This window comes from Amblyomma americanum, chromosome 9 (assembly GCF_052857255.1).
Source record: "Amblyomma americanum isolate KBUSLIRL-KWMA chromosome 9, ASM5285725v1, whole genome shotgun sequence".
Lineage (NCBI taxonomy): Eukaryota > Metazoa > Arthropoda > Arachnida > Ixodida > Ixodidae > Amblyomma > Amblyomma americanum.
In genome coordinates, this window is record NC_135505.1 from 133948197 (window position 1) to 133962269 (window position 14073).

At 44.3% G+C, this 14073-nt stretch overlaps 1 protein-coding gene and 1 long non-coding RNA gene across 21 annotated transcripts in view; one reads left to right on the plus strand and one right to left on the minus strand.

The window, feature by feature from the left end:
• LOC144104439 (ral GTPase-activating protein subunit beta) overlaps positions 1-7822 on the plus strand; it is a 59469-nt gene extending 51647 nt beyond the window's left edge. For 7 of the 20 annotated variants that reach the window (XM_077637437.1, XM_077637431.1, XM_077637428.1 and 4 more), the window contains 5 exons: positions 54-209; positions 1920-2171; positions 3922-4048; positions 4999-5115; positions 5898-7264. In XM_077637437.1, coding sequence (XP_077493563.1) covers positions 54-209; positions 1920-2171; positions 3922-4048; positions 4999-5115; positions 5898-6012 — 767 coding nt within the window. In that variant the 3' untranslated portion in view covers positions 6013-7264. Of the gene's footprint in view, positions 1-53; positions 210-1919; positions 2172-3921; positions 4049-4998; positions 5116-5897 lie in introns of all 20 variants that reach the window. The other 13 variants (XR_013308538.1, XR_013308536.1, XR_013308534.1 and 10 more) reach the window with 5 other exon arrangements.
• On the minus strand, positions 7574-11920 carry LOC144104441 (uncharacterized). The gene is made up of 2 exons (XR_013308540.1): positions 11628-11920; positions 7574-9898 (listed from the first exon to the last, which is right to left on the minus strand). It is a non-coding gene; the product is annotated as an uncharacterized LOC144104441 (long non-coding RNA).
• Between the last annotated feature and the right edge of the window lie 2153 nt (positions 11921-14073).

Sequence of the window (14073 nt, forward strand, 5' to 3'; positions counted from 1 at the left end):
AAGGACAAGTTTTTGTGACTTCGGGCTACAAAATAAAAGGTCTCCTTCCACAGCGGACCTGCCGGCAGATCATGGTGGCAGCCTGTACAGCGGTCATCACCAGGTGCTCTACTGGTCTGACGTGATGTCCGAACTGGTCTTTGTGGTCCCATCGCCCAAGAGCCTCCCCCGAGACGTTGCTTCCGGCGAAGTCACGCTGAGACCTAAAGGTCTGTCGTCCAGTTTTGGGATCTTTAAACACAGAGTACTCTGCGCGTGCTCGGGGTTGTCCTTCTATCCTTTATCTGTTCTGACCACTTTTGCCGCTTATGGGATTTCAAAAATTTTTTGCAACTATGGCCTATATACGGAGGTATCTATAGACCCTCTTCATTCTCAGATTTGATGGGTGGCAGGAGGCTCATGCGTTGGCAAACCTGTACCCTGCCAGCGGCCGTGCTATTGCGACGGTTTAAACTAAAAGCTGAAACTGGGCTGCTCCTGGCCCTTAAGGCGCTGCACAAAGACATGAACGGGAGGTTGCTGATAAAGCTTGCCTCCTCCGCCATGCTGGAAAACGGGATTAGCCTGCTCATGTGCTCACAATGCTGTGCAACCGCCATGTTGTTGCATGCCATGGTTGCCTGCCTAGGCATGCTGCACAATTGATGTCACATGAATAGGGTCTATAATTTGTTTATTGCCACCAGTTATACCTTGGAATGCATTCAGAACTTTGTTGCCTTATTTCACCTTCGGTTTGTGATGGTCCCCTCAATCAATTAGTGTGGTATAGACTCATAACCACAAGTTAAAGAGTTCTAAATGTCCGTGTGACATTCATGGTAATCATATGTGCAGATACGAATGTTCCATTGGAAAGAGCATGGCACTGAGATTAACACTGTGACAATAATATTGTGCTCCGTTAGAGTTTCATGTAGACTTTGTCAAAAGTACACAGCCCAAGGGGTCTGCTTCTGAGCTCTGCAGTGTGGCTCCTCTTGCAATCACAAGGACCCTAATCTACCTAATAGGAGCCCCTAATAGGGACCCTAATAGGAGCCCCGCTACACGGCTTGGAAGCGAACTCCTTGGGCTGTATATATTTTACCAAGACTGTACTTCCGTTAGAAAAGAACTGAGTAGTGAATGTTCACGTCCAACCTGTCTTTCCCAAAGTACTGTGCCATTGACAGTTTCCTCTGATATCCAGTAATTTTCTAATTGAAGCCTTTAATGTATCTGCAGCTCTTTAAAAGTTTAACAGCTAGTTTTAGCTGATTACCTAGAAAAAGAGTGAAGAACACCTCTCGTGTCTTTCTCGACACTCGGCTCACTGCTTTCTGTTGCTTGCTCGATAAGCTAGATTAGTGGGAGCTAAGTTGCATTCATGGTTCTTATAACCAGCTTCCAAAAATAGTTTTTCCTTTTGATTTCCTTGCGATTCACCAGCACTTTTTAAGCACTTAGCTCAAATTGCATGGGATGCCCTGTATACCAGCAAAGTTATTAGTGCAGTCATAAAAATATGCGGACAGGCCACATATTGCACACATAATTTTGAATTCAATTTTGCACGTATACCAGCTGCATTAGCTAGGCAATGCAATTGGTTATGACGTCAGCATATTAGTGTTAGTAGATGGGTCATGTTTCTTGAGATGGTAAATCACTGTTGGGAAGCAATGCAATATAGGCTTATTTGAATTAATGTGACATTTTTAAGTTTAGTCGTATAATTTGAATGAAATGAAGATACAGGCTTCATCATGTTCCTATTCTTCCAATCTCACCTGGGTGAAAATATGGCATGCAAGTCCTCCAAGGCATTTGAAAGCTCGGGCAGCTGAACTTGTTCAGTAACCTTCAGATATTTCATTTTTACACTGAAAGTCATTGATAAGGGAAACTGATCTCTTATCTTTTTTTATTCCCAGCAGCGGACAGCTTCCCTGAGCGGACGACGACCACCATGTTGGGCCCACCAACATATGACAGCATGGCAAGTGGTTCCGAAGGAGTGCTGGAGAAAGCACAGCGTGCCATGTCCCTCAACATCGATGCCACCGAAACGGTGACCAGGCCTGCCCGTTCAAGGCCTGCGCGTCTGCCCAACGTGACGCTGGCTGAACTGAAGGTCTTGGTGGTGTGGCTTGAGAGCTTTGAGGACCATGTCTGCTTTCCCCTAAGTGAGTGCACATGCTTTCATAACATAACTTTTCCCCAGGTGCTACATATTATTTCAATAAATTGTCAAATGTCAATATTGGTGCGTGCTCATGGGAGCGCGCCGACGATGAAGGCGAAGTGTGCGTGTGCCGGTGGACAAAGACGAAGTGTGTGTGTGGTTCGGACAGCCATCTTGTGAGTTCCCTGCTGTGCGCTGGACTTCGCTGAGACTGTGATCTGTGCCGGTCCTGTCTTCGTTACAATGTAATGAACATGAATGTTACGATTTATTGGCTATATTGAATTCGTCCTAATTTTTAAAACAATATTGTTCAATTTTTGCTTTATGCATCAGAGTTGGCCATAAAACCGACATACCGGATTTTTCAGGGATGCCGGCCACTACCTAATCTAAAAAAAAAAAGGGGGGTTTTGAGATAAAGAGGAACTTATTGCGGCATAGTACTAATACCAGTGTTGGCGGACGTCAAAAAACAGGCGAATCATGTGAACTAATAGAGTGATTAACTAAATTCTAATAGTTAACTTTTTAACTGTTACCAATAAGCAGCTGCTTGCAATTAGAGATTTGTAGCTGGTTGATAATAATAGCCGTATCAGTTTTTAGAATCTTGAAAATGTGATACCTTCACGCTGTGGCTCGACTGATTTGGGCCATTGCTGGCGCCATTCAAAAATCGCACGCTCGGGGAAGGGCGCAGAGTGACATAAATCAAATCATGACGCTCTATGACGGACATACAATGTGACATTCTCTGCCCCGCCCGTGCAGTGATGTGGCGGGGAGCAATGCAGCATAGGTGCAGCCGAAATTGTCATGAGTGCAAGATGAATGCAAGAATTTTGGTGCCTCTGATTGTTTAATAGAGGGACACATTAAAACGTTATTTTCGTTTGTGGCTATGATTACTAGTTAGCAGAGTGATAGCACTTGCGGACCATGGGCTGTTGTTGCCAACTGCCTTTTTTTTTTTTTTTTCAAGCAGCACCCTACTGTCGTAGTTCACACATCGTAGGAGCATCGCCCAAAAAAGGCAAAATGCCGCTGACGGAAAATGTGTAGCGTTGACGTTGTTTCTGCTAGATTAGGACCAGACAGCTATCTTTAGGGGCCAGAGAGTCAGATGGGTGCATGAAATTAGGGAGTTTGCTGGGATAGGGTGACCACAGATGGCTCAGAACAGGGTTGTTGGATAGCATTGGAAGAGACCATTGCCTACAGTGGGCGTAATCGTGCTGAAAGTGATGGTGATGAGCTGTCATTGTCACATTTTTGGCCCCCCCACCCCTCAGAGGAAGGTGAAACATCCAGGAGTTATGTGTTGTCGCATTCATAATTGATAAGTTGATTTGGTTTTGATTTTATGGGGATTTAACGTCCTAAAGCGACTCAGGCTATGAGGGACGCCGTAGTGGAGGGCGCCAGATAATTTCGATTACCTGGGGTTCTTTAACTTGCACTGACATTGCATAGCACACGGGCCTCTAGCATTTTGCCTCCGTCGAAAATGCGACCATCGAAAGGATAGGTTCAGTCAACCACCAATGTTGTATTATGACTTGTCAGGTTGCTGGCCTCTTCAGTGGTCTGGTTATTTCTAGTATCTCAAATTAAATTAGGGTCAGTTAGAGCGTGTTTGGGACAAACGGGACTACATGTAAACGTGGCAAGCCTGTCCATCCCCTGCTGTGCAGGTGAGGTTGTGAGAACTGGCTTCTAATCTCTGTTCTGTATTTCTTGCATTGCAGGCGAGCTGCTGCCGGCCACCAATACTGGCCAGGAGACCCCTGCTGGGCGTGGAGACGTGTTTGTGATATTCGTCCATGCTCTGCAGAGCGGCCTGTTCCGCATCAAAGTGCAGAGTCGAGGAACCAAGTCGGTGCCCCTTGCAGACGCTCCTTTTACATTTATTGATTTTCTTTGAACGCTTTGAGGGCCTGTCATAGGTCGTTACTTGAGGGTGGGCTACAAGCGTCAGTTGAAAAAAATATCGTTAACATACTTACTTCAAGTTGTTCTAAAGAACAACAAAGGATTGATGGGGTATACATGTAATGTCACGTGACTTTTGGCTTTAGTTTAATATGTAAGGAGAGGGTTGCGGAAGAAGGAATGTGACCGGGGAGTGTGTTCATCGGCTCAGTTGCAAGCAGTAATATGTTACATGGCCTGTGGGGCGTGTAATGGATGGCATTGAGTCATGGGACCTTACTACATGGTCTCGTTTCGTGCTGCGGATAATGACTATGGATCTTGGGGGATGGTTTGGTCATAATATCTGCCGCTGTGATAGGAAATGTAAATTCATAGTAACAACAGAATCCAGGTGAAATTGCAGGCTAAAAATGATAACTCATGTATACAGAAAATAAAAACAGCTGATACAGTTACTCCTAGCAGTCAAAAGGAAGTGATAAGGGAAATGTACTTTCGCCTAACATGGGGCACAGACCAACATCCCTGAGGTTAAGGATGCCCAAGATGGAGAATGTGAGACGGTGGGGTTTATTGGCTCTGCACAGCGTTTTCTTTTCTTTTTTGTAGCATATGTATAGCGCGAAAGTTCCACAGGTGTTAGAAGAGTGCAAGAGTATTTTTGGTTGTTAACTTGCTGCACGCGGCATGAATACATAATTGAAGGATTGAACCAGACACCATCTGATGAGCAGGCACGGGTTAATTGGAGATCAGTAGTTGATCTGCCATGCAGCAGGCGTAACCTACTTGGCAGTATCATCACTGTAAAACACTGTGCTGGCACAGGCAGGTACTCGTGAAAAGTAGTGTGCATGGACATACGGACATGGTGGGCACTTCATTTCCAGGTCCATACAGGCATTGCCTCTTGTGGACGGAATGGTGGTGAGTCGCCGCGTCCTGGGTGTGCTCATCCGGCAGACTGCGCTCAACATCTGTCGGAGACGGCGACTCGAGGCAGAAATGTGAGGTTCCCTTGTGGAAAGAGTTTTTTGAATTGTGGTCAATTTGTGACCATTTGCATTGCACTGTAACAGAATGGCGACTCCGCACAATTAAACACCCCGTGTATGTTGCCCATCTGTCTTTTACGGTATTTTTTAACAGTGCATAGGTTTTGCAGCCAATTCGAGGCCAAATGACTCCTAAGTTTCCTGCACTTCTCGATGAGATTATTTAATTTGGTTTAAATGTGCATTCTGCTGAATATGTAGTTAAAGGAATGGGCGTCATAGTACGACATATAGTTGCATGATCCTGGCGGCGTAGGAATTCGTACTGTAGCACATGAAAAGGGTCATAGCGAAAAAAACTGGTACCTAGAGCTGCGAACGTTTAGATTCAAGCCCTTTGGAACACCTAGGCTTGAATATATTTTAATTAACGCCGACGTACTTAACTGTTGCTCAGGTCTCACAGAGATATAATGTGCACGCACGTGCGCATACATGCACGCATGCACACACACACACAGTGTTGCTCGAAACTTACCAGAGTAAGCTAAAACCATTTGAACTTCTAAATGATATCAGTTGAGTTCCCAGGGAGCAGTAAAAAGAGTCGAAATTAACCCAAACCTTGTCACAGTTGTCCTCCATAAGCCGGATAACACTTAAGGGTTGCAGTACTAGGCTCTCAGTGTAACCGTATCACGGCAGCCTCCGAGTGGAGGCTGCTGGAGCAGTCATGTCACTGACACTTTGGATGTCTTAGCACTGATTTCCGATGCCTTCTTGTTTTCTGGCAGGTGTCCTCCACCCCACGTGAGGCGTCGCATGAAGATTCAGGAGATCGGCACCAAGTTCCAGAAGCCCCAGGGGCAGCCAGAACTCTACGAGCAGCTCTTCAAAAGCACTCACTGAACAGTTACAAGGAGCTGGCGCACTTGAGATCCACAACCATTTGTTACTGACCTCATGTGGTTGTGGCGTGGACTTGTGCGAGTTTCAGTATTTTGATTGTGCGCAGTGTTTACTGTGCCATGCGTCTGTGTCACGTAGCGACAGCACGCATTGATGATTTTTTTGTCTCGCGAAGCGACGGCATGACTTTTATGCAAGGACGCGTTCTCCGACGGTGGCTCAGTACCATGCACGTTTCCATGCTTTTCTGTGTGCTTATGTCAAGCGGGTAATGACGTCACACGTTCACACTGAGTCCATAGCAGTGATACTGTAATAGTGATAAAAGTTAATGGTTACCTGCAACAGACAATGCTGTTGCCGTACTGCCCAAGGACAGTCATGTCATGCGTTATCACCTAGTGATGCTCTATGACGCTTTTCTACGTGCAGATGTACAATGGTCTTATGCATCCATTCCTCTTTGTGTAGCATAAGGTGAAGTTTATGCTACTGTACTGTCTATGGCAGCGATTTTATGTGCCTGTTCATATTGTTCTCACTGTGAAGCATTGTGTGAGAAGTCTGTCTATGCTCTATGTTGGTGTGAAAACGCCACATGCTGTCTTGCGTTATGCACTTTAGATGGTGAGAATTCATTTTGATGAGCCTCAACGGAAGCTCGTTAAGCAGTGCAGGAAGTTTTTGCTAGAATGCGAGTTGGGAAATTTCGAATGGTAATTATATTATGCAAGTGACGGCACTGCTGATTGTACATTTATGTAAACTTATATAAACTTTGCGTCATTACAGCCTCTGCTGAAAATGTTTTTCATTTGAGAGCAGGTGGCGTGTTATTGATATACTATGTTTATGTCTGATAAACGATCCGAAAATTTTGTCAAACAAAAGAATAAGGCAACAAATGCCATCATGTGTTTGGAAGCCTAATCAGGAATACCTGGAGATTGCTTGACTGGGTTGTTCCAAATTTGAATTAATAATCTTGCACTCCTTCGATCTGAAATGCAGAATTCAGATTTTATGCATTCTGATAAGTATGTATTAATGCACGCCTGTACGAAAAAAATTGTGTAAGTGCTTTATAAGAAGTTTGTATGTGAAACTGTACAGGCAATGTATAGTATACGCAAGAATGGGTGTAGGAAATCTATTTGACGTTTCGTATGATATGATGCGCTAGTGAGTTGGTTCCTGGATATACCATGGTGACCAAATGCAAATAATAGTGGCAATAAAGATAATGCATAACTAAATAAGTTTCGCTTTAGAAAGGAGGTTAATTAATGGCATAGTATGCTCTTTGTTAGAAAGAGCAGTCATTAGCAAAGATCAGTTGCATCATTTTCGCCTCGTCAACAAAAATCTGCATAGTATTTGTTTACTGCATTGTGTTTCATTTGTTGAACATAGTGCACTTCACATTCCAAATAATTATTTTGGAAGCAAGTGCATATGGTGCTATTTTTGCAATGCTATTTGTAATGCACTTTTGGATTAAGAGCATTACACTACAAGCAGTTTTCACAAGAACCACATTACAATCTCTTTGAGAAAGATACAAACTTTTATAAAATCATCTTTATTTGGTGGTTTCTTATGACAAGCATCAATTATCACAAATGCTTTGGTTAAAGAAAAAAAATCTGTACATGACTGACAAGACTATGGCATGACCATGAACATGTCTGCATTTGAGTGCCAAAGAAATGTCACAAAAACCACGTAAATCCTTATATTATGCTATTAAGCTCGAGTAAAAGCAGAATATTATGAACAGAGTCCAAAATATAGTCAATCCTTTGCGTAAGCTCTTTGATAACATCCATTCTCCTTTGGCTGGCAATGACTAAATTTGCAGCTGTGACTAACGCTTCGCAAATGGAGTAATTGTATCAAGAATTTGATTAGCAATGTCACTGGACAAAAGAAGAGTTGGTGCAATTAATTTCACATAAACATAGTCTACAGTGAGCGCATTATTTTGTCACTGTTTTGTGGGACCCTGCCACACAGTTGACGACAGCCCTTAATGACACTTCACAGCGTTAAAAAAAGGGAATTATCATGAGCAACAATGACTACACAGCACAAAATTTTAAAATAAGCTACGGCAATTCCATTTTTTATGCGATAAAGTCACGATCTACGTTCATAAAAACACAAGCTTCACTAAAGGAATTCTGAAAAACAAGTTTGCCTGTGTCGGCAAATTAACATGTTCTAATGGCGAAGTGGTTACTGAAACCAGAGCCCTTATTAGCTAGAAAAAGCAAAAAAAAAAATGAAATGCAAGTGTCGCCGCCATTTTCATAAGCAAACTATAATGACATCAAGATGATCACAAAGTGCTTTTTGCTATTGACCTCATGAGTTGCATCAAGTGGCGGGGAGAAAAAAAAAAAGGTTCCATTTATATATCCATTTCCTCAGCAACAAAGGCATCTTTGCTGCCAGAGAAACATCAATATTAACGTTAAAAGAGCCATAAAATCAATTTTTACAAAGAACAAAAATTGAGCGTAGTAGTCCAAAATGCACCTTAAGTACACACTCAGCATTCATTTCATTCATTAGATTATTCATTTCATACAATAGCCTCAGCCAGCAGCTGTCCCATGTTCTTTCCTTATGTCTTCGTCTTTGGTGCCAAGTTTATATCATGAACTGCCAACTCACCCAACTTTCTGCATTACCTCATAATCGATAATTTGTACATGACACCATATGGGCGCCATGATGGCGGTGCAAACTATGTACAGGTAAACCTGTCTCATATTCTATTTCTGATAAATCGACTAAGGAAAATGAACCCTTCCTTGTGTTGGCACACCTCGGAAACTGCGATAAGTTGATGTAATGCGAACAAAATAGTGGCCAGGCTCTGCTAATGTGACGTAACGATTATGGAAAAGTGCCCAGGGTGAACGGTTTCGAACCCTCCGTAGTAGTGGCAACTGAACTATCCGTATAAAATGACTCGGTTATTATTTTTAACTCTTGCAACTCTAGTTGCATGTTTTGTGTAACGACACTATTCAGGTATGAAAATGTATAACACACAGCATAAAAGCAGCCCGATGCTCAAAAGATGTGATACAAGAAATTACATTCATTGCATCCTGAAACAGCACACAAGGCAATCGTCAGAAGCAATTATTCGACTGCTCAAGGCACACAGTGAAATTGGATGAGGCACATTGCTGACCATGGAACAAGTGCTCTATAGACATGAACTCATTATGATGAACTTCACCTCTGTAAATTCTTGAAATTCAAGTAAAATCAGCACAAAGGCCTAGTGAAGGGTAATCCCATTAAGGAGAGTTAAGTATGTTCTAGGTAAGAGCATGAACAGCCTCCCAATGGTCGCTTACACAATAGTACCGACACAGCTGAAGTGGAAATGCTAAGTACAGCGCCTGCTCAATCCATTTGGTCAATACGAGTCAATGGTACTCTAAACTACAAGCACAAGCGGCTCCATGACGCCGTTTGACTTGTCATCACTGCCGCTGTTTTCAGACTTCTTCCAGAAGGACACACACACTGCGCACAGGAGAAAGGGGAACATGCTCTTCACCACGCGCGACTTTGTGTCCGTCCGCGTGGTACACGCGAGCAACACCACAAATCCCTGAACATAGAAGAGAACGGCCACAATGACAAGTGCCAAGGCAGAAACATTGTTAAGCTTGAACCACGCACTGTCTCGGGGTCCAGAACTTTGAGCACGCAGCAGGGTGTCGCGGTTGGATAGTCGGAAGAGTGGCGTCAGGCAACAGAAACCACCGGCAAGGTACAGGAACAGGGCGACCCAGGCCGCCCTTTGGTAGAACTGCATTGCCAGCAGGGTCTGGCAGCTGAACCCATGGGTCCTCTGTAGCTGCAGAAAAAGGAAAAAAAATTTAAAACTCGAGCCTGTACTTATGAGAGACAAATAACTAGAAGAATAATAATGGGGTGGAGCGCATACTGCAGGTTCTCTCAACTCATGAATGCCAGTTAACCAATATCCCTCAAGAGAAAAGTATACAACAGCTGTGTCTTACCGGTACTCACCTACGGGACAGAAACCTGGAGGCTAACGGAAAGGGCTCGGCTTAAGTTAAGGACAACGCAGCAAGCCATGGAGAGAAAGATGATAGGTGTGACAAGAGACCGGAAGTGGGCGAGGGAACAAATGCGAGTTAATGACATCCTAGTTGAAATAAAGAGGAAGAAATGGGCTTGGGCAGGGCATGTAATGCAAATGCATGATAACCGCTGGTACTTAAGGGTAACGGAGTGGATTCCAAGAGAAGACAAGCGTAGCAGGCGGTGGCAGAAAGTTAGGTGGGCGGATGAGATTACGAAGCTTGAAGTGGTACGGTGGCCGCAGCTGGCAAAGGACAGAGTTAATTGGAGAAACATTGGAGAGGCCTTTGCCCAACCATGGCCGTAGTCAGGCTGATGATGATGATATTATGAGAAGGTGGTGCTGGGAGGTATTCCACTTGTTGATTGCGACACAACTAAAGGTATTTCCTGTAGGGAAGTACAACTACTGTGAAGGCTAGCTGGTTTGACATCTCTAATTGTGTTCGAAGCTTGTAAAAGTGCAAGAATTGATTAAAGATGTTTCGTCATTTGTTGCACTGGAAACAAACTTCAACTTTAGTCCATTAGTTCCGCAGCCTTTATAACTCAACAGTAGTTCATTTAATTCCAATTTTTACCAACCTTTATTCAAAGAATCGGGAAGCATACATACGCACATGCATATGTCGTGTCTGGCATGCTGGTAGTAAGGGCTGGGTACCTAAGCCTGTAGCAAGTTATCTAGCAAGTGGAGCATTTATTTGTTAATTTACTTAATGCAATGAGCCTTTCCAGGTTTATGCACGAGAAGGAAAATAAAAATACATTGATCATACTAGCACTGAAACAGAAAACTCGCTAATAAAAATAGAGCAGCAGAAATTGGCAACAAGTAACAGCAATAAAATACAACAACTAGGAGACCAATAAGCATACAAAAAATTTAAACGCGGCTTCGAAACAGATCGGTCTAGCACATAATATCAAACGCTAACATACTTCTGGCGCACAACAGTCCACGTAGTCCACAGAACACGTACGGTGTTCTTTTCGTTGAGAATCGGATGGCGGTGATTACGATCAAACCAACCCTTGGGTCAACGAACTAACAAGCGCATAGAACGCGTCCACACGTAATGAAAAGCATGGTCAGTTCACCAGTCCGCTAGCTAGGGACATGGAGCTTTTTTCATACAGCAAGAATGCAGTCGCAAAGCGCGAGCATTGCGTTAGCACAGAAACGACGAATGACTTCGTGCGTCGAAATAAGTGGACTTATCTGCCCGCAAGAAATCTACTCGGAAAAGCTTAAATGAAATCGCCGACAACAGATAATGCACGTGCGAGTTGGAAGGGCTTTTTCAGCATTATTTATCGGCGCTTTCGCGGAAAACTTCACATCAAGCGTATGAAGGAGCTCAAAGAATTCGCGATGCTTTCAACTACAAGAAATCACACACAGCACACCCAAGCACAACCGCATCGCTCAATAAAAGTGGTTCGTTCTTTTAAAAAAACGGAAAGTTGAAACAGACCAGCACCGAGAGAGGCTGACTGTGTCGTCTTACCCGTACTACGAGATCTGTCTCTGGTATAGCGGAGTTATCACCCTTTCAAGCGACTTTATCACCACTTCCAGATACCGCTCACTTATCGGCAAGTTTCGCAACAGCAGTACGCCATTGCTCGTTACAACTAATCGACTATTAGTCACGCGTGATTAAGAGGCACAGCACGTGAGAAAGTTACGCTCGCCTGAATTCACGCGCGCGTAGAAATCTAGCGCACGCCGCGTGATCTCCACAGCTGGCGGCGGCCTCCTTGCAGCGTTCTTCCAGTTCCCGTAGGCGCCGTAGGCCGTCAAATAGTTCAGGCGTTATTTTGACGGCGCCCAACACTTGCTGAAGCCTCCACAAGATGGCGCCGCAAACACAAACGATACAGGGGTTCACGCTAGAAAAAGTGGATGACTACAAGTATCTTGAGGTGTGGATAAATAACGGCGCTGAGTATCTGACAGAGGATGAAAAATATGTAATGAATAAAGCTAGTAGGAATGCAGCTGTCATGAAAAATAGGGCACTGTGGAATTACAATAAGTATGAAGTGGTAAGAGGGACCTGGAAAGGGGTGATAGTTCCTAGCCTGACTTTCGGTAATGCGGTCCTGTGCATGAGACCAGATGTTCAAGCAAGGTTAGAAATTAAACAACGCGGCGTAAGGAGGCTAGCTTTGGGAGCACATGGCAATACACCAAATCAGGGGGTACAGGGTGATATGGGATGAGCGTCGTTCGATAGCAGAGGAGCATTTGAGGATAAGATAGCATTTGAGGAGCGATTGAGAAAAATGGGGGAAAAGCAGTGGGCTAGGAAAGTTTTCAGATACCTGTATATAAGGAATGTTGAACGAAATGAAGAAAGCGAACTAGAAAATCGACAAGCAAATATCTGGACAGCAGTAGGGGGGGGGGGGGGGGGGGGGGGGAATCAGCAATTGTCAGTTAAGGAAAGGATTAAAGAAACAGAGAGAGCTCTGTGGAAATCAGGGATGCTGACGAAATCAGCACTGGGACCATACAGAATCTTTAAGCAGGAAATTTCCCCCAAAAAATATCTATGATAATTGTAGGGGAAGCTCTTTGTTGTTTGAGGCCAGGACGGGAGTTTTGCGGACTAAGACATATAGAGCCAGGTACCATGAGATAGACAAGTTGTGCGTTGCGTGCGGAGAGGAAGAGGAAACGGCTGAACACTTGATACTTTTCTGTAAAGGGCTTCACCTCACAGTGGAAAGTAGCGGGGTTAATTTATCCAAGGCATTGGGGTTTAAGGACAGTGAAGGGAAAGTAGATTATAAGCCGGTAGAAGTGACCAAGCGAAGGTTATCTGGTTGGTGGCTACAGTCAAGAGAAGAGTAAAATTTCATAAGTCATGGCTAGGTGGCTTGAGCCACCGCCCGATTTCAAGGGTTCAACCGTATCCATCCATCCATCCATCCATTCCTATGCGCGTAGCCATAGAGTTTCTAGAGGGAAAGCTGGCGGCACTGCACCTGCATAGAGTTTCTTACTATTAACTAGAAGGAAAGCTAACGGCGCTGCAACTGAACCTCCATGGGCGCGCAAAGCTTCATGGGGCGATGGCTACTCGGTGCAGGACAGTAGGTTTTTTTTTTTTTTTCAGGAACCCATAGTGGCATTACTGAGATGTCCCATTCCGTACCCACGGCGCGCTTCGCGCGCAGACGACTTCGGCGTAAAATTAGTGCGCAAAAGCCATAGTAGCGGGAACGCAAAAGCACACGACGCCAATAAAAAGTTTTTGTTTTCCGAAATTCTGTGGGAAAACCTTTGAATATGTGAAAACGACATTTTTTTTTTCAAAAACATATTTCTTCTTAAAAGTGCGCCTGTTAAGCACGAAATATTGGCTTTTGTAGTCTGCAATGCTTAGCCAATAGGCGAGCAAGCCATCGCTTATTTTGGGCAAACTTTGCATTTACATGCTTTTCTGCTTGTTTGTTGCAATCTATAGACAGGATATTGAATGCTAGGACATTCTTGATTATTTAACAACGTCTGTTTTTTCATTATTTTTTGGCCAAAAGTTGAAGTTCTGCAGTCGGTAGCTCTCCGCCCCATGGTGGTACCGGTGGTCTCGAGGAAGCTCCATGCAAACTCCCATAGGCGGGGCGGCAGCTTTCCCTTTAGTTAATAGTAAAGAACTCTATGCGCGTAGCAGTCACAACCTCTCAATGCTCCCATCGCGCCGAACGGGCGGTGGCGTTCCGTGTACACCTTCAGAACGCTGGAACACGCTGTCGCGTCCCTCCAGACGCCCCTTGAACGCCGATCTGGAAGGATGCCGCCTGAACGCTCGTTGTAGCCAATATTTAATCAACATCTTCACCACACATCAGCGACACAAGCAGCAACAGCGCGCTAAAGGCTTTCGCCTCACCGCACTTTAAGTCAACAAA